The following is an 18,660-nucleotide window of genomic DNA, read 5'->3' as shown; positions in this document are numbered from 1 at the left end:
GTAGCCATTTGGGGGAAGGAAGGCTGAAGGCACTAGAGGATTAACGCTAGGATTTGTCAGTTTGGTCCCAGAGAGCCTTTTGAAAGGAAGAGACAAACGAGGACAGTGTGTCTTGTGTCTTAGCCTGTCTGAACAATGCAGGGAGGATCTTCAGAGTTGAGCCCAACTGCCTGCAGCTGGGGAGGGCCAGCCTGTCCTGCATCCCTAAGGTCAGACCCCTTGCCTTTGGGTCTGCAAGGAAGGCAGTGGGAGGAGGAGTCAGAGGAAAGGCTGGAGTCTCAAGGTACCGAGGCCAGTGCCCCTCATGGGTCTGCAGGTCCGCTGAGCGCTAGAACCTCCCATTCATCTCACGTTCTGAGCGTGGGTTATCTCCCCTCATCTCCCCAAGAGCCAAGGTAAGTAGTAAACACCCCTGTTTCATGGATGAGGAAGCAGGTGCAGAAAGGTTGGGTAGTTTGCCCAGGATTAAACAGTTACAGAGGGGTAGGGAGATGTCACCCCTGATCTGTGTGGGACTTTGTCCTGCACCTGCCACACTTCGCTTTAAGAAACCAGTGGCGTTCTCGGGATTAGACTGGGAAGTGCAGTTTGCCCTGGATGTCTCCTGCCTGCATTAGGAGCGACCTCGCTGACCTCCTGAGTTCTGGTTATTTTGAATCTATTCTCAGGACAAAAATTGACTAGAAGAGGGAAAGAGGTTCTGCCCTGTGTCTGGCACATTGTAGATTCCCCCAAAATGTTGGCTTGAGTTGAATTGTTATCCTTTGCTCAGTGGGACGGACTTTGGATGCCACAGCTTCTGTGGTCGTTTAGGTGTGAGCTCAGAAGAGAAGCCTCCGTGTCCGTGTGTCCCAGTCTGTTGTCATTGTCGTTGCCCTCCCCTCCCCCCACCTCGTCCTGATCAGCGTGGATCTCAGAGTCTGTGTTCTGCCTGAGGTGTGCTTGAACCCTGTCACTTTCTACCTTTCTGTCACCCTGGGATGAGCGCGGAAATGGCAGGGGTGCTCTCCTCTGTAAGGAGCTTTTATATTTCCAGACCTGCTTGCCTTATGGCCAAGGGATCGAGGGATTGGCTGGCTCCCTTCTAAATTCGCCTACTCTGGACTTTGGGACTGCTCCATTTCCCAAACTCATCCTGGCATCTCTTGCCAGCCCTCACCCGGGGTGGCCTCACATCAGTACTTTCTGTTCTGAACAGCTTCACTCCTGGCCTGCCAGTCAAGGGCCATGGGGCTGAGCCAGAAACCCACACCTTTCACTAACCCACTCTCCCCAAGAGAGAGATGGATCAGCTTGGAGGGTGGGGGTGGGGGACGGCGACAGATCAGCAGTTTGGTTTGAAGCAAGAAAGTAAGCACGTCTGGGCAATGTGGACTCTTTACAAGCAGATAGACCCAGACCTGGGATAGCAGGAGCATTTTGCGGATAAACTGACAGTCAGACTAGCATGTCCCTGCAGTGTGTGGCCTTGCCTGCCGCCTGCAGTGACTGTGAACGGTGGGCTTTGGGGTTTGTGATCACTGGCCGAGGAGACCTGGCCTCGCTGTCTCCTTCAGGAGAACGCTGCGGAAACCTTATAGACACGTCCCCCTGGGTTCTCAGCTTCCCCCCTCTCCAGCCGGCGCTACTTTTGTTTGCCCTCACTTCCCCCTTTGAAATATGTCTGCTGGTGAGTCAGGTTCCTGCAGGCTTTCATTCTAGGAACTGTTCCAGTTTTCCCCCTTTATCTTTGTCTTACAGTTAATCTGCAGTTGGAGAAGAAAGCCATTAGTGTGGAGCGAGAGGCGCCCTCAGCGGCATTCAAGCTTGCAAATCCTGAGGGGCTGTCTTCTCAGGAGCTCTGAGCATTTTGCTCATTGTGCGTCTAATTGCCAAGTGTAGGCAGGTTTCATTGGAAACCGGCTACCCTGGGCTGTCATGGCAACCCGATCATCAAATGACACTCCCGCGGCACTGGCCAGTGAGGTTCGAGAGCCTTTCGGGTGGGTGGGGCTCCAAAAGCCGGAAGCTGGCAGGGCTCCCTCCCATATTAATATTTTTGGCTTGGTCTGAGTCATTGCAGGGGAGGGGGAAGATACCTTATGACCTAATGCCACACTCCCAAAGGTGCTCTACCTGCCCTGTTCTTACTCATGGTGCTCCGCACTGACGGGAAGCACCTGTTTCGGCGCCTGAACCAGCGTGGTAGAACAGGGATGACTTGTAGTGGCGTTGGCGGATTCAAGGGGGACAGGATGCCAGAGAGAGGACTTCTGTCTTAACAGAGACATGGAAGCCGATAGCACTGGATCCTCAGGGATTGCTTCTGTATGTTAGTTGTTACAGGAATGGACATCAGCAGAGACCAGCGAAAGTAGATCTGGGTCACGAAATTAGAATAAGCAAAAAGAGCAGAAAAGAACAGTAGCCGGCAGGACGAGGACAGGGACGACACAGGACGCCGTGAGCTGGCGTGAATCGGGAGGAACCGAACTCGAGCCTTGCTTTAATCTTTCGTATTGGTATTTCCCCTCTGGGTGGTCAGAAGCTGTGGCACTGATGGGCTCTTGTGTGGTTTGCTGGCTAAGCCTAAGCCGGAACCTGCTCCGGTCACACGTTTCCCACATACCTGCCACCTTTCGGTATGACGTTTTGCGTACTTACTGTAATTCTCCGCATCAGGCTTACAGGCATTCTTTGGAAACCGACTTCAAAAGTCTTTTTGGCATTATCGGGTTTGGGTGCCGTTTTACATGGATGTAACAAGAGCTGGGTGAGCCAGGTCACCTCTCCAAGTCTGTTTGGTCATCTCAGCTTAGGGGGCGACCCATTGAACCCCCACTGGGCCCCGCTGTCTATAACTCCGGGAATACAGCACTCACTGTCGATCCCAAGTACCTAGAGATTGGCTCACTTGGACAGAATTTCCAGTTTGTGTGCGCAAGTGGAATTCTGCATGACCTATGAGACTCAGGAGGAGGGGTGGTTTAAATAAATAAGCAAACATCAATTCACGTTTGTCCAATGAAGACACTCTGTTGGACTCCGTCTCAGTTGCACAATGAAAGTACGTTTGCACCCTTAAAATTAACATTGGAGTAGAATTAACGTTAGCATTGTAAAATAACATTTTGACAAGCACACACACAGCTTTGCGGAGGACATGATGCCATTGGTCTGTGGAGTAATGAGCTTTGTTACAGTCAGGATTTCATCCTGGTCCCCCCCCCCCCAGAAAACAGATGCTCTTATCTGATAATGCTTTGATAAGTTTCCCCCAAAGTACAGAATATAGGTTTCACTTTTATTTGATATTGTGATCTCTGTCTGTCAAATAAATCTTTAAAAAAGAAAAAAAAAAAAAGCTCAGTAGTACACAAAGAAAAATTCAGCGTTGTGGTTCTGTTTACCAGAATGATTTGAAAAATACTTTATTAAGAAACAAGCATCTCGGGGCGCCTGGGTGGCTCAGTGGATTAAGCCGCTGCCTTCGGCTCGGGTCATAGTCTCAGGGTCCTGGGGTCGGGCCCCGCATCGTGCTCTCTGCTCCGCGGGGAGCCTGCGTCCTCCTCTCTCTCTGCCTGCCTCTCTGCCTACTTGTGATCTCTCTCTCTGTCAAATAAATAAATAAAATCTTTAAAAAAAAAAAAAAAAAAAAAGAAACAAGCATCTCCAAGTTGAAACAACTTTTCAGTCAGAATGCTTGCCATATTGTGTTGAAATGACTGTCGTCATCAGTGAAATGAGATACCTTCAACATCTCTCTAGCTTATTTTATTTATTTATTTATTTATTTATTTATTTGACAGACAGAGATCACAAATAGGCAGAGCAGCAGGCAGAGAGAGAGAGGAGAAAGCAGGCTCCCCGCAGAGCAGAGAACCCAATGCATGGCTCAGTCCCAGGACCCTGAGATCACAACCTGAGCCGAAGACAGAGGCTTTAACCCACTGAGCTACCCAGGTACCCTCTCTGGCTTATTTTTGTTTCAGAGGCAAACAAGAATAATTTAACAAAGGAAGATCCACATTTCGAAATGTAGCTCTTTTATTTTTAAATGTGAACCTTCTTTTTTCTTCAATTTTATTTTTAAGTAATCTCTCCACCTGACACGGGGCTCAAACTCAAGACCCCAAGATCAAGAGTCCCATGCTTCAGGTGCCTGGGTGGCTCAGTGGGTTAAGCCTCTGCCTTCAGCTCAGGTCATGATCTCAGGGTCCTGGGATCGAGCCCCGAGTTGGGCTCTCTGCTCAGAGGGGAGCCTGCTTCCCTTCCTCTCTCTCTCTGCCTGCTTCTCTGCCTACTTGTGATCTATATCTGTCAAATAAATAAATAAAATCTTTAAAAAAAAAAAAAAAGAGTCATATGCTCTACCAACCCAGCCAGCCAGGCGCCCTATAAATGTCAACCTCCTTTTTTTTCCCCTAAGATTTTATTGATTTATTTGAGAAAGGGAGAGGGCAAAGCAGGCTTCCCACTGAGCAGAGTGCCCAGTGTGGGGCTCGATCCCAGGACCCTGAGATCATGACCTAAGCTGAAGGCAGATCTTTTTTTTTTTTTTAAGATTTTATTTATTTATTTGACAGACAAAGATCACAAGTAGGCAGAGAAGCAGGCAGAGAGAGAGGGGGAAGCAGGCTCCCTGCCAAGCAGAGAGCCCGATGCGGGGCTTGATCTCAGGACCCTGAGATCATGACCTGAGCCGAAGGCAGAGGCTTTAACCACTGAGCCACCTAGGCGCCCCAAGCTGAAGGCAGATCTTAACCAACTGAGCCACCCAGGCGAACCTCCTTTAAAATAAAAATAACAATACATGATCTTGTTGAGGTGGATAAAATACCCCGGCAACTGCAGGCACTCAGGAAAACACACTTTAGATCTTCACGGGGGGGGGGGGGGGGGGGGGTCAAGTTTGTTTCCTGGGGTCTTAAAGGCCTGCCACTGGCTTCACTCATTCAGAAGCTCCTTCTCAGCACCCTCCGTGAGCAAGTCAAGGTACAGAGGTTCAAAACCATAGCCTTCTGCCTTCAAGGACCCCCAGTAGCAGAGATAAGTTGTACATGAATATAGCCCTGAACCAGAAGTTCTGGATGGGGTAGTTGAAGAGATAGCAGAGTGCCATGGACTTGGGTGGAGGCTGAGCAGAGATGTGGATAACCCCCGCTGTCTCCAGATTCCTCACTGGCCCCTCCCTGGGCAGCCCAAGACCTTTCTTTACAAACTCATCATCAAATCTCTTTCAGAAGGGGTGACATGTCATGTAAGTTACTCAGATGTTTCATAATGCTGCATTTAAGCATCAACATCTTATTTTTTTAAGTTTTATTTATTTAAGCTCTGCACCCAGCGTGGGGCTCGAATTCAACAACTCAGAGATCAGGAGTCACCTGCTTTTCCGACTGAGCCAGTCAGGCGCCCCAACATTTTTTTTTTGTTTGTTTTGTTTTTTTAATTTGAGAATGAGCAGGAGCAGGGGGAGAGGCAGAAGGAGAGAGAAAGGGGGAAGCAGACTCTCCGCTGAGCAAGGAGCCCCTTGCAAGGATCCCAGGACCCTGGGATCATGACCTGAGCTGAAGGCAGCTTAACCAACTGAGCCACCCAGGTGCCCCATCCAACATCTTATTTTAAAATCCTTTTTTCTAGTTCTTAACAAGAAGCTTTTAAGCGAATTAAGAAGTTCCTTTTACTTCGGTGATTTCCAAATTATAACCATCCATTTTTATCCATCCCGGTAGTGAGATTTAGTCTATATTAGGAAGTGGTTCACCGTAGAAGGAACATCTCTGTGACGCGGTCTGCCTCCGCAGCACAGATCTCCTGACATCTTCCGTGGAGAAGGGATGATGTGGAGATGGTAGGCTGGCTTGGAGAGGATCACCCTTAAGTGATATCCCAAACATGACTTTCCAGGACCTGAGATTTTTCTCTTGTCCTCACGTCAAAGGGGTATTGTGGAGCCGTTGTTGCCCAATAGAACTTTCTGTGTGGTGGTGATGCTCAGTGAGTCCGTGTGCTGTGGAGCACCTGAAATGTGGTCACACAACTCGGGACTAGATTCTTAATTTCATTTAATTAATTTAAAATTTACAACTTCCCTTCTGAATAGCAGAGACGGAGACCAGAAAGCTTGTACTGTACTGAACTTCAAAGTGTTCTGAGAGCGGGCTCTGAAGGGTGTCTGGAGTCTTACAGGAGGGCCCGGCTGCCCCCAGATCAGTGCTTCTAGGGAGTCCCTCCACACAACCACCTTTGGTGAGGGGCCATTCTGCCCCCATCATGTCAGCTCCTGGGTGCTTGCAGGACCCCAGGGGAAGCCTGCAGGGGAATCGGTTGCTTCCGAGGTGCTCACATTGCGGAGTGGCCTGGAAAAAGACTCTGGAACCAGCTAGAAGGCTGGTGGCCCAAGCAGTCCGAGTCCAGGGCTCAACCGGCTCTGAGGCAACTCCCCTGCGGATGAATGGGCCCACGGCCCCCGTGGGGCCACTTGCAGGATGACTGGGGCCCCAGGTCCCAGGCAGCCACTGCTCCCGCCCGCCAGCTTCTACCCTCACAGCTAAACTGGGCCCCTTTCCAGGGATCATCGACTTGGTCTGTACTTCCACGGCTGGGAAAGATTGACAAAGGGGAGAAAACCATTGTATTGTGTGACGTGTTTGGGGGCCTTGTGGAAAAACAAGCTGAGGGCTGTTTGTTCATCTGGAGGGCTTGGCAGCGGAGGGTAAAGGTTCATTGGGGCCGAACTCTCCCTCGGCCTGGCCTGTTTCGGAAGAGTTAACTTGGGGCGCCCGTGACGTCAGTCCTGATCTTTACACCCCACCCTCCCCACCCCGGCTTGAGCAATCTCCGCCTCCTCGCGGGGCTGGCGCTCATTGGCTGCGGGCAGGACTTCCCCGGGCCGGCTTTTCTCAATTAAGTAGAAGGGCAGGGCCTGAGTCGCCAATGACAGCAGCGCCCCGGCTTCCCTGGAGCAAGTGTGCGGCCCCGGCTCCGTTCCTCGGCCCGCGCGCCCGGCTCCCGGTCAGCATGCTCTGCCTGTGCCTGTACGTGCCGCTCATCGGGGAGACCCAGACCGAGTTCCAGTACTTCGAGTCCAAGGGGCTCCCCGCCGAGCTGAAGTCCATCTTCAAACTCAGCGTCTTCATCCCTTCCCAGGAGTTCTCCACCTACCGCCAGTGGAAGCAGGTCTGGGGCGGCAGTGGGCGCCTGCGGGGGTGGGCCGGGTGCATGCGGGAGTGGTGGTAGAGTGCGCCTGCGCGAACTGAACCCCTCCCCAACTCCGCCAAAGGGAAAGAATGTCTGAAATGTGCAAGTTCTTTCCCCACTTGTCCTGTGGCTGTAGCCCGGAAGGGGTTATGTCACGTCACGTGAATGACTGGCTTTCTTATGATTTCCAAGGAAGGCCGGAATTACTGGGAAGATACCTGTGGGAGATGGAAAGGAATTCTGCCTCGGATTGGGAGTGGGGGGAGGTTGATGGGCGTTCCAGAGAAATACAGGGCCTCGAAGCGGGGCACAGCCCATCCGCTGTGGGGCCGTTTCTCAGCGCTGGGGTAGGGAGAGGCAGAGAAGCTCCTGTTGGAGGCCCAAGGCTTGAAACCGGAGCCACGGAGGCTGGAGCTGGCCTGGCCGGACTGTGTCCTGGGGAGGGGGAAGCCTTCCCAGACTAACTTTCAGAGCGGGGTGGGGGGAGGGGTGGCAGCAGAAATCATGATATTTTAAAGATGGGGAAATGGCTCCAGGGTCTGTGGGGGGGGGGGGGTCCCTTGCCCCAAGTCAGAGGTACCCTGACTTGTCTGTTAATCAGATCTCCTGCTGTGCACCACTGCTCGTGATGGCAGGGAAGGTGAGATGGTGTGCGGGGGTTGGTGGTTCCCATATCCTAGGAAGAAGACAGAAAGTAGGCCAGGTGGTTCTGAGGTAGAAGCAAGGACTTTGAGAATGTCTTGAAGTCAGCTGCAGTGAACGCATCCTTGGGTTCTCTGCATACAGGACACCCACCCCTGTGAAGACACGTGGATCGCGTTGGTGGCAGAGCAGCCCAGATACTAAAGAGCTCTGTGCCTAACATTCGCCTCCTAGATTCTATTTCCACTCCTGCCATAAATCTAGAATGATAACCCTATATGTAATTTGTACCATTCTTGGCGGAGAGCACAGGTGTCGGCAGGAAGTTAACTCCAGATAGCAGATAAAATATGTGCCAGCCTCTGTCTCACATTCCAGCCACACCCCTGGCGTTGTTCTTTGGATCATGTTAGGTGACATGGTGTCTGTCCAGACCTCCTCCTCGTACTCTTAGTGGCTGAGCAGTCATACGGGGCCATCAGCTGGCTCAGAGAGTAACCATGATCATAATCCTTGGAGAGCACCGGCTCACCAATGGTCCATCCATTTCCAAACCCCCTGGCTCAGTCACTTCTAAAGCCATACTGGTTTGTGGCTAGTGAGCCCGTTTCTCACCGAAAGAATTGGGCAACACAGGAAAACTATGACCGTTTTCCTTAGGAGGTTCTCGGTCCAGATTTTGGGGTGTTGCTAGGTTGCAATGACTCATGTGTGTCACCCACCTTCTTGAGATGAACTTCTAGGGTGGCAGCAGGATCTCCAGGGAGGTGGCTCTGGAGTCCCAACAGGCCCAGCTTGAATCCCGCCCACCACCCTGGCTGTGTAACCTTGGATAAATTACTTAACCTCTCTGAGCTTGTTTCCTTCTCTGTAAAAATAGGGGGAATGACAGTATCTGCCTCCTAGAGCCGCTTGAGAGGATTCAGCAGGGTACTAGGGGTCAAGCCTGTATTTAGCAGGCCCTGTGGCACAGGCCAAGGGCTTATGGGTTTGGAGAGAATTTCCAGGGGCTGAGCATACAAAACTGTAGCCGCTGCACCAAGCTCACCTCTAAGACCAGGCACAGAGTACTGTCCAAGGGGTCTCTTCAAGCCTTCTTGGGTCCGGAAACTACGAAGAGCTGGCCTACTTTTTGATACCTGCTCAAGGGAGCTGAGGTCGGTCATGTCATCTGGCTCCCCTGTGATCAGAAGCCGGCAGTGCCCATAAGCCCATGCCCAAGAATAGCCTCTCTTGGCTCTTACTGGGGTCCTCTGGCAGTGTTTCTGCCACACAGGCATTGGCAGGGGCCAGCTCTGCCCCCGTACCTTTTATCCTGGTCACCCGTTTGTTCTTGGGCTGGTGCCACATTGGGGATAAAAAGCAAGCGGCAGCATTCCTGATGGCCTCTGGAGCGCCCAAGGCCGTCCCCACGTTTGGGCAGGGAGCATGCAGGCCGAGGCTGGGCGCCAGGGACATGGCTGCAGGGGAGCCACACGGCCGACCTTGGTTGTACAGTAAGTTAGTCTTCAGGACACCTGGGATGAAAACATGCCAAGCTGGCCACTGCTGGCCTGTGTCTGAAGGGCACCTCCCGGGGGTGCTTTTTTCCTCTTTGCTTATGAGGGAAGCAAGGTGGACTCTTGCCTTGGGTTCTGGTCAGGCCTCGGGGATCCAAATGGTGGCTTGGGGAATAGAGCAGAGGAAGCGCCTCAGGTCCTCGGGGCCACCTCTGTTCCCAGGTTGGCACAGTTTCCTGGGGACGGGGCACCCTGAGGAACAAGGAAAAGCTGGGGCACAATCTCAAGGATGAAACCTTAACTTCTGTTTTGTAGAAAATTGTGCAAGCTGGAGATAAAGACCTCGATGGGCAGCTCGACTTTGAAGAGTTTGTCCATTATCTCCAGGATCACGAGAAGAAGCTGAGGCTGGTGTTCAAGAGTTTGGACAAGAAGAATGATGGTGAGGGGCGCCTGGGTGGCTCAGTGGGTTAAGCCTCTGCCTTCAGCTCAGGTCATGATCTCAGGGTCCTGGGATCGAGCCCCGTGTTGGGCCCTCCAGCAGGGAGCCTGTTTCCTCCTCTCTCTCTGCCAACCTCTCTGCCTACTTGTGATCTCTGTCTACTTGTGATCTCTGTATGTCAAATGAATAAAATCTTTTTAAAAAAAAGAAAAAAAGACAAGAATGATAGTGAGCGCTGCCTTCAGGGCCGGCCGCGGACTCGGGCCTCTGGCAGGCCTGGCCCCTGGCTGAAGCCTTTCTTGTCGGCAGGCCGGATCGACGCCCAGGAGATCATGCAGTCGCTGCGGGACCTGGGAGTCAAGATATCCGAACAGCAGGCGGAGAAGATTCTCAAGAGGTAAGAGCTTCGTCAGCCTCTGTCTGGTTTAACAAACGTGTGATGAAAGAGACGTTCTTGGACCAACCGTGTGGCACCGTTCACTGTGTTCACCCAGTTGCTCTGAACTTTGGCTTCTGGTGGTTTGACGCCAGGAGCAGGCAGCCCCTCCCCAGAAGCAGCCGCTCCCTGAGTCCCAGGCCAGGGTCACAGGTCACCTGGAAGTGTGCCCGCTCACCGGGGACCCGTGAAGGGAAGAGACTAGTTGGGGGGATTTCAAGTGGGTGAAAGGCGAACAAGGAGCAGCCTCCGCCTGGTGGGGAAGGGGAAGGGGCTAGGTTCAGCACCCGCACCGGGCCGACTTCTCCCCGAGAATGCGGACTTTTTCCTCCACCCTGTAGTCAGGCGTGCTGTCCCCCAGAGAGCTCCCCTTGGTCCCCCGGGAGAGCAGAGTGGTTCTGCCAGGAAATAAATCAGCGCAGATTTGCTCTCAGAGCGCTGCGTCTGCGGCCTGCATCTTCCCAGCTCCCTGGGGCCGGAAGCGGCTGGTAGGGGACAGCTGCCTCTTGGCCGCCTCCCTGGGCACTGGGCCGTGGTGTGTGCCTGCTTCACTAACATCTGCTCCGAGCACTTATCTGTGTTTCTCCTCTCTCCTCTGCATCCTCCTTTGTCTGTCTGTCAGAATACGAACGGGCCACTTCTGGGGCCCTGTCACCTAGTAAGTATCCGTGTCACCCCGGTGACTCCCTCCCTCCTTGACCTCCGTGCCTGATCACAATGGGGTTCTCGTGGGCCAGGGTAGTCCTGCTTTCGCTTTGGTGCGAAGTGGGATGTGGAGTCACCTCGCCTCTTCGTTGGGGCAGAGGCACCTCCCGTGCTTTCCTCGGTGGCCCAGCGCCTGCCCTGGGCTCGTCTGGCAGAGGGGGGCGTGCAGCTGACACACGGGCGGGCCTGTTACCCCGGGGCAACCGAGCGCGCACTTGTCTTGCAGCATGGATAAAAACGGCACGATGACCATCGACTGGAACGAGTGGCGAGACTACCACCTTCTGCACCCTGTGGAGAACATCCCCGAGATCATCCTATACTGGAAGCATTCCACGGTGAGGCCCGGGGTCTGGGGTGCGGAGGCGCTTTCTTCCTCCTCCGATCACGCGTCCGCTCTCCGGGCATCAGCCCCCATCCCGGTGGGAGGCCTTGCCTCCTCTTCAGCAGGAGACTCCGCTCCTCCGCCAGCCCCCAAGTCGCCCTCCTTGTGTGCTCTCTGCTCCCACACGCCTGGCAGCCTGGCCACTTCCCAGATACGGGGTTCCCTCTGCCCCGGGGGCCCTCCTGTCCTGCTGTCCATCCTTCAGGGTCCACTCCAAAAACCCCCTTTCCCCAGTCCTGCTTGTTCTCCCAAAGTCCATGTGCGCCTGAGGCAGCGGGGACACTCTACTAGGACAAATAGAGCCATTAAGTCTCCTCCCCCAGCACCCCATTTTCCGTGTCCCCTCTCTCTGTTAAAGAAAATGTCCCCACAGTCCCGTACATGCTCTCTGACCCCCGTCAGCGCTGCTGTTCAGAAAGGCCCATCCACACCTCCCTGGTCATGGCCGCGTTGACCCCCCCGCCGGTGAGCCCCTTCACTCGGGGTACGCCCACCCCGTTTGCCATCTTCGCCATCCCAGACTCCCCGCTCTGGGAGGAGAGGCCGGCGGGCGCGCCTCTGGTCTGTCTGCCACCGTGCCCGGGGCAGGAGCTCACGCCAGGGCACCCCTGGCTCTCCAGGTGGCTGCAGCTCGGCGCATGTACCGGGCCTCGGAGCAGAGCAGGCTCTGACCAGGCAGGATGCCACCCAGGAGAGCAGCTGTTACGTAGGCCTCAGGGCCCTCTGATATTTGCCGAGGCCTTATGCAATGTTCTGCCAGTGTGATCTGGTTACACATCGGGTTTCAGAATTTTTAACCCCTGACTTCACCCTTTCAGCGCAGGCAGCCTGTGATCCTGGGCTGACATGCCTTTGTAAGCCGTTTGTGCAGGGGCAGTGTCTGAAAGACGGGCCAGATGGTCTGATAACCGCTTTCTTCCAGCCGTGCTCTCACATCCTCTCCCTGGGCCCCTGCAGGGCTCACGCAGGGATCCGGGATCCAGCACCTCCATGAAGTCCCCGCCCACCCGCCCCCCACCCTGGGCCCCGGGGCACTGTCACTATCGGCATGGCCCCTAGGGCCGGCTCTTCTGGACGGTGCCAGGTTCCAGAACTGGCTGGCTGCCAGCAGCCTGGCCACAAGTCAGGAGCTGCTTGTTTGATCTCTGCGGGTCTTCCTTGCAGATCTTTGATGTGGGTGAGAATCTGACGGTCCCCGATGAATTCACAGTGGAGGAGAGGCAGACGGGGATGTGGTGGAGACACCTGGTGGCCGGAGGCGGCGCGGGGGCCGTATCCCGGACTTGCACGGCGCCCCTGGACAGGCTGAAGGTGCTCATGCAGGTACGTAGCAAAACAGGCCTCAGACCACCCAGTTTCTACCCCGTGGGTCCTCAGTGGGTTGGTTTCCTTTTCCTTTGTCTTGCGCTCTTTGCGCTCCTACTTTCCTAACCCAGTAAGTTCGATCGGAATTACTGCTCAGATGAGGGCAACAGGAGATCCGGGTCCAAGTACCCTTTTGCACGTGGTACGTTTCATCGTATCTGGGGCACGAAAGCCAGGGGTCACATTACAGGGCTGAAATGGGGACAGGTGAAGCCAGTGAGAACCGGGGTGGCAGGAACCTGTTTCCTTGGGCATATCTTGCGTAGGCAGCACACACGGTGGGTGCGAGCGGACCCCGGCCTGGCCCGGACACCTTTACCCTGGCCGGGAGCCCACCTCCACGTCCACAGGGCAGAGATAAGCTGGGCCCACGTCAGGGACAGGCTTGCGAAATTGGCCTGCATGAGGACGCCCTGTTGGACTTCGGTGTCACCTGAACATGTCCGGCCACCCCCCTCCGTCCCTCGCTTGTGCGCCAGCGCCGGCGTTTCTGAGCCCTGTTCAGAAAAGGTGCTGTCCTCCTGGGATGGTGAGCACTGGGTCTTGTAGGGACGATTGTGTTGTATGTTGACTACTTAAAAAAAAAAAATTTTTTTTTTTAAAGATTTTGTTTATTTATTTGTCAGAGCATGCACAAGCAGGGGGAGCAGCAGGCAGAGGGAGAAGCAGGCTCCCTCTTGAGCAAGGGACCCCATGCAGGGCTCCCTCCCAGGATCCTGGCTGGGATCAGGGCCGGAGCCGAAGGCAGATGCTTGACTGACTGACCCACCCAGGCATCCCACTATCTAAAATTGTTTAAAAAGAGAAAAGAAAGGAAGAAAGAAACGGTGCCATCCTTTCATCGCCGTCTTGCCCTCCAGAGCCTATTAAACATGGACTCCCTTCTCTAGCGGAAGTGGGGAGGCAGAATGGTTTGGGGAGAAGAGCTTTAAGGGATAGGACCCGACTGGGGTCCTGCTGTCACAGCTGTGTGTGACCTTGGGCCAATCACTTCAGTGCTGGGACTTCGTTCCTCTGTAAAAGCCAAGGGACTTGAACAGATTGCCTCCCCAGTTGGTTTTTCTTCACCAAATTCCCGGGAATGCGGTAGGAGATGCAGAGCAGTCCGTGGGTGGATGACTGTACCAGGGATGGGCCTGAAAGTGATCCGTGATTTTAGGATTAGTGAAGCTGGTTGTGGGTTCATGAAAGCCCATTATGTAACTCTCGGCACCTTTGTACGTTTGAAATTTTTCCGTAATAAAAAGCTCTGTTGAGGGGTGCCTGGGTGGCTCAGTGGGTTAAGCCACTGCCTTCAGCTCAAGTCATGATCCCAGGGTCCTGGGGTCAAGTCCCTCATCGGGCTCCCTGCTCAGCAGGGAGTCTGCTTCTCCCACTGCCCCTCACCCCACCTGTGCTCTCTCTCACTTGCTCGCTCGCTCTCTCCCTCTCTCAAATAAACAAACAAAATCTTTAAAAAAAAAAAAGGGGGGCGCCTGGGTGGCTCAGTGGATTAAGCCGCTGCCTTCGGCTCAGGTCATGATCTCAGGGTCCTGGGATCGAGCCCCGCATCGGGCTCTCTGCTCTGCAGGGAGCCTGCTTCCTCCTCTCTCTCTGCCTGCCTCTCTGCCTACTTGTGATCTCTCTCTCTGTCAAATAAATAAATAAAATCTTAAAAAAAAAAAAAACTGCGTTGGAAAAAATGTGTTTAAAGTAGTGGCCACGTGGGTTTCTGGCACAGTGTCTGCACACAGTACACCGTGAAGACCGAGGGTGGCCATGTCGGATTCTCCCGGTGCCGAGTTACCCTTCAGAACCCCGACAGGAGAGAGCTGCCTGCTGACTCCCGAGTGCAGGCCTGCCGTAGAGGCTCTCTGCCCCATGATGGCCACCACCCCCCGGCTCTGGGGTTCTTTCTGACCACTCATCCTTCCCTCCCCAGGTCCACGCCTCCCGCAGCAACAACATGTGCATCGTGGGCGGGTTCACGCAGATGATTCGAGAAGGTGGAGCCAAATCGCTCTGGCGAGGCAACGGCATCAACGTCCTCAAAATTGCCCCCGAGTCGGCCATCAAATTTATGGCCTACGAGCAGGTGAGGACCCGGATTCCCCAGGCGAGTCTCCCGTCGTCAGCTGCTTCCTGAGCTACCGTGGCCCGAGGTCCCCGCCCTGCGGATGGCTTAGAAGCTGGAGCCAGCCCCGGTACCCAGGGGACACCAGGGTGAGGCAGGCAGCTGGGTCCACCCCCCACTCTGCTGCCAGCCCCAGTGTGGGCCAGTTCCTTCTATTTCTGGCCAGGGCCAGACGTGCCAGGGACACCGGGTCTTGGCTCTGGGAGGAACCCTGGGGTCGGGGCAGCTGTGCTGGTCTTTGGGGTAGAGCCGTTCGTTTGCTCTCTGCTCTAGATCAAGCGTCTCGTGGGGAGTGACCAGGAGGCTCTGAGGATTCACGAGAGACTCGTGGCTGGGTCCTTGGCTGGGGCCATCGCCCAGAGCAGCATCTACCCGATGGAGGTGAGGCCATCGTGGTCCTAGAGTGGGCAGGGCGCATGGGGCTGAGGGTGAGGAGGGGGCCGTGCTCATGATCCCGTTGCTCCTTTTCGGTCCTCCAGGTTCTGAAGACCCGGATGGCCCTGCGCAAGACAGGCCAGTACTCGGGCATGCTGGACTGCGCCAGGAAGATCCTGGCCAGAGAGGGGGTGGCCGCCTTCTACAAAGGCTACGTTCCCAACATGCTGGGGATCATCCCCTACGCTGGCATAGACCTAGCTGTCTACGAGGTGAGTCCCCGGAGGGCTCAGGCCCCTTTCCCCAGTAGCAGGGATTCAGAAACCCCTCCTAGCTGTCCCCCCGCCCCCGCCTGTTCTCACTCCCTGCTGGACACTGGGGGATGGCTGCAGACCCCTCTGTTCTCTGCTGTGAGGGTCTCCTGCCACACCCCCTGGCCTGGCAGCCCCTAGGTTCTGCACCCTCGGGGACTCAAGTGGGCAGACCACCAGACTACGATGCTAGGAGGGCTCATTGGGCCCCCAGCAGACCTTAGGCCACAGAAGTCAGGCTCTCTGGGTGGGGAAGGGGGTGTTGCCCCTGCCACATGCCCGCTCCTTGTCCTATCTGGGAATCCCCAGTGACAGCAGAAACAAAAGGCGGGCGGGCCAAGTGAATCAGGTTACAGTGGCCTCGAGGATCCCATGTGACAAGGAAATGTGCCCTGTGCCGATCCGATGACTGTGCCCCACCCCCAGACCCCGGGCTCTTTGTGCCTCATAAGCTCTTTCCGGAGCTCACAGGCCATTCAGCTCATCCCCAGTCCCCGGCCCCCCTTCCCTTCCAGACACTCAAGAACGCCTGGCTGCAGCGCTACGCGGTCAACAGCGCGGACCCTGGCGTGTTCGTGCTCCTGGCCTGCGGCACCATGTCCAGCACCTGCGGCCAGCTGGCCAGCTACCCACTGGCCCTGGTCAGGACCCGGATGCAAGCCCAAGGTAATGCTGCCTCTGGGCCAGTCCCCAGGGGCCCATCTCCCCTGGCGAGGCAGGTGGGGCTCTGGGGAGGAGCTGGCCCAGCCCTGATGGGTGCCTCTCTCACGGCAGCCTCCATCGAGGGCGCTCCGGAGGTGACCATGAGCAGCCTCTTCAGACAGATCCTGCGGACCGAGGGGGCCTTTGGCCTGTACCGGGGGCTGGCCCCCAACTTCATGAAGGTGATCCCAGCTGTGAGCATCAGCTACGTGGTCTACGAGAACCTGAAGATCACCCTGGGCGTGCAGTCGCGGTGATGGGCCAGGGGCAGCCGCGCCTCGCTCGGCGGACTCACGGATCCCGGGCCCGCAGCCCCGGGGTGCGAAGCCATCCATTCTGTGAATGTGCCAACACTAAGCTGACTGAAGCCAAGCTGTGAAAAGCCTGGGATGCGCCCGCGAGGGAGTGGGGGAGGGCCCGGCAGGTCCACCGGCTGCGTCCTGCTGACCCCGGCCAGCCGGCACGTCTGTCCCAGGGGCCAGCAGGACATGGGCACGTGCACGCAGGGACACAACGTCTCTAGCGGTGCCTGCCCAATGGCAGGGCCCTGAGCTGCCTTCGTTCTTCCATCGCGCAGCCAGACCACCAGCCGCGGGCTTTGCCCTTTGGCCTGCCGGGCGCGCAGCCCGTGCCCGTCTTGCTTCCTTCCTCGCTGCCGTGTTAATATGGTAGGAAGAGGGCACTAGCCCTCCCCCATGTTAGCACTCGCTCCTCTCCCCTCAGTACGAGGGGGCCTGGCTTCCTGGCCTGCAGGGTCCCCTCTGGCCAGGTTGTGCCGGCCAGAGGGAGGAGGAGTCTGGCTTTGTGCTCACCCTCATCTGAGCCCTGCTGTTGGCTTCTGAGCTCCCCGACAGACGGGCCCCTGGATGTGCGTGTGCATGCGGGGGACAGGGCCCAGCATCTCCACTGGCCGCCTGGCATCCCGGTGCGTGGCTGCCCAGAAGGTGCATGCCGGTCCCTTGCTGCTCCTGCTGCCGGGGGGGGGAGGGGGAGGCGGTTGGCAGGGGGTGTCTCGGTGCTCTGAGCTGACCCCAGACTCTGTCAGGACTGGAGGCGGCTCAGGACCAAAACTCCCTGTCCCCGCTCTGGAATGAGAGCAGAGCGGGCATCCCGGAGCTGCGGGAAGGGGCAGCCGCTGCCCCGCATCTGTGCGCCCCGATGAGAGAAGGAAAAGGTGTTCAAGGCCTTAACTAGGTGTCATTGGGCAAAGGTTTTTTGTTCAGAAGGACAAACTGGACAGATGGTACATTCTGTGCTTCCACAGGGAAGACAAAGGGGGTAGAGAGCCTGGCCGACTGCATTAAAAAGTCTGTTTCCGAGCCCCTGAGGATTCGTGTCCGATCCCAGTTGGGGCAGAGTGGGACCAACCTCACATTCCACTGATGCAGGGGGTCACACTGCTTGGAGCCTATTTATTTCGTATTTATTTGAACAGAGTTATGTCCTAACTATTTTTATAGATTTGTTTAATTAATAGCCTTTCATTTTCAAGTTCATTTTGTATTCATATTTATGTTCATGGTTGATTGTACCTTCCCAACCCCCTCCAGGCCAGGTGGGGAGAGGAAGGAGGGCCCGTGGGAGTGACCTTTCCCAGTACTGGCCACACTGACGTCAAGTCTGTCCAAAGAAATTCCACAGAACTGGCGACAGATAAAAGGTCAGGTGGGTTAGGGCCCTGGTCAAGGGGAGATGACCTTGGGCAGGTTGGGACAGGGCTCACACCCAGGAAGCCTTAGGATCTGAGGGTTCGAAAAGGGGCAGGAAGAATGGCAGAAATTTCAGTTCCATTGAAGATGGAAGTCCAGATCATTCCTTGGGCTGGGAGGATCTCTTCATTTCATCCTTTCGAATGATAAGGCGCTAAGGGGCCTATCACTGTGAGTTTGGGGTGGGGGCCCCAGGAGAGGGCGGCCAGTATCCCGCCCTGCCTGTGCAGCGGGCTCCCTCCCCGGGCCCCTCTCCCCAGCGCCCCCCCCCCAGCCGCTGCCACCCCTGCTCAGCATGCTGGTCAGCCTGCGGCTTGCGGTCGCACCTCCATTCCACCAGAACGGCCTGGTGAGGACAACTCAAATAGGACGCAAAGATCAATGCAAAAATGATTGTTATATATAAATCTAGCGATAACTGGAATTTGTGAAAAAGCAAATTAAAGAATTGGAAGTTGTCATTTAAAACAGCCTTCTAATAAAGTTGTTTCAAAGCGGAGGACGGAGCCATGATCTTTCTGATACGGGCTTAGGTGGTGGGGGAGGAAGTGATTGCGCGGTCGAAGAGGAATCTGCATTTGTCATCAGAGAAAATGAGCAAGCTAGCCCATCTGGGCTTCTCAGAGGCACTCCCTCCTGAGCGCTGGTATCTGTAGGATTTGGGGTGCTCTACCCAGGTCACCAGAGCCCAACTCAGCCCTTCTCTGATTGAGCCTGTCTTGGGCGCAGCTGATCCCTCCCAACCGGTAAAACCTCTGCGGAGGCTGCACGCTGCACGCGCTGTCGGTTCCCGG

At 55.5% G+C, this 18,660-nt stretch overlaps 1 protein-coding gene across 6 annotated transcripts in view; it reads left to right on the top strand.

Moving 5' to 3' along the window:
• The window catches only part of SLC25A25 (solute carrier family 25 member 25), a 34,829-nt gene extending 16,464 nt beyond the window's left edge, over window positions 1-18,365 (top strand). For 2 of the 6 annotated variants that reach the window (XM_046022337.1, XM_046022340.1), the window contains exons 2-11: window positions 9,639-9,765; window positions 10,075-10,162; window positions 10,824-10,859; window positions 11,133-11,244; window positions 12,456-12,614; window positions 14,578-14,730; window positions 15,043-15,150; window positions 15,249-15,416; window positions 15,971-16,121; window positions 16,230-18,365. In XM_046022337.1, the coding sequence (XP_045878293.1) occupies window positions 9,639-9,765; window positions 10,075-10,162; window positions 10,824-10,859; window positions 11,133-11,244; window positions 12,456-12,614; window positions 14,578-14,730; window positions 15,043-15,150; window positions 15,249-15,416; window positions 15,971-16,121; window positions 16,230-16,414 (1,287 nt within the window). In that variant the 3' untranslated portion in view covers window positions 16,415-18,365. Of the gene's footprint in view, window positions 1-6,870; window positions 7,162-9,638; window positions 9,766-10,074; window positions 10,163-10,823; window positions 10,860-11,132; window positions 11,245-12,455; window positions 12,615-14,577; window positions 14,731-15,042; window positions 15,151-15,248; window positions 15,417-15,970; window positions 16,122-16,229 lie in introns of those variants that run through there. The other 4 variants (XM_046022339.1, XM_046022342.1, XM_046022338.1 and 1 more) reach the window with 3 other exon arrangements.
• The last annotated feature ends 295 nt before the right edge of the window (window positions 18,366-18,660 follow it).

This window comes from Meles meles, chromosome 11 (assembly GCF_922984935.1).
Source record: "Meles meles chromosome 11, mMelMel3.1 paternal haplotype, whole genome shotgun sequence".
NCBI classification, from domain to species: Eukaryota; Metazoa; Chordata; class Mammalia; order Carnivora; family Mustelidae; genus Meles; species Meles meles.
Note: the sequence above shows the minus strand (reverse complement) of the source record. Positions and strands in the feature narration are given on the sequence as shown.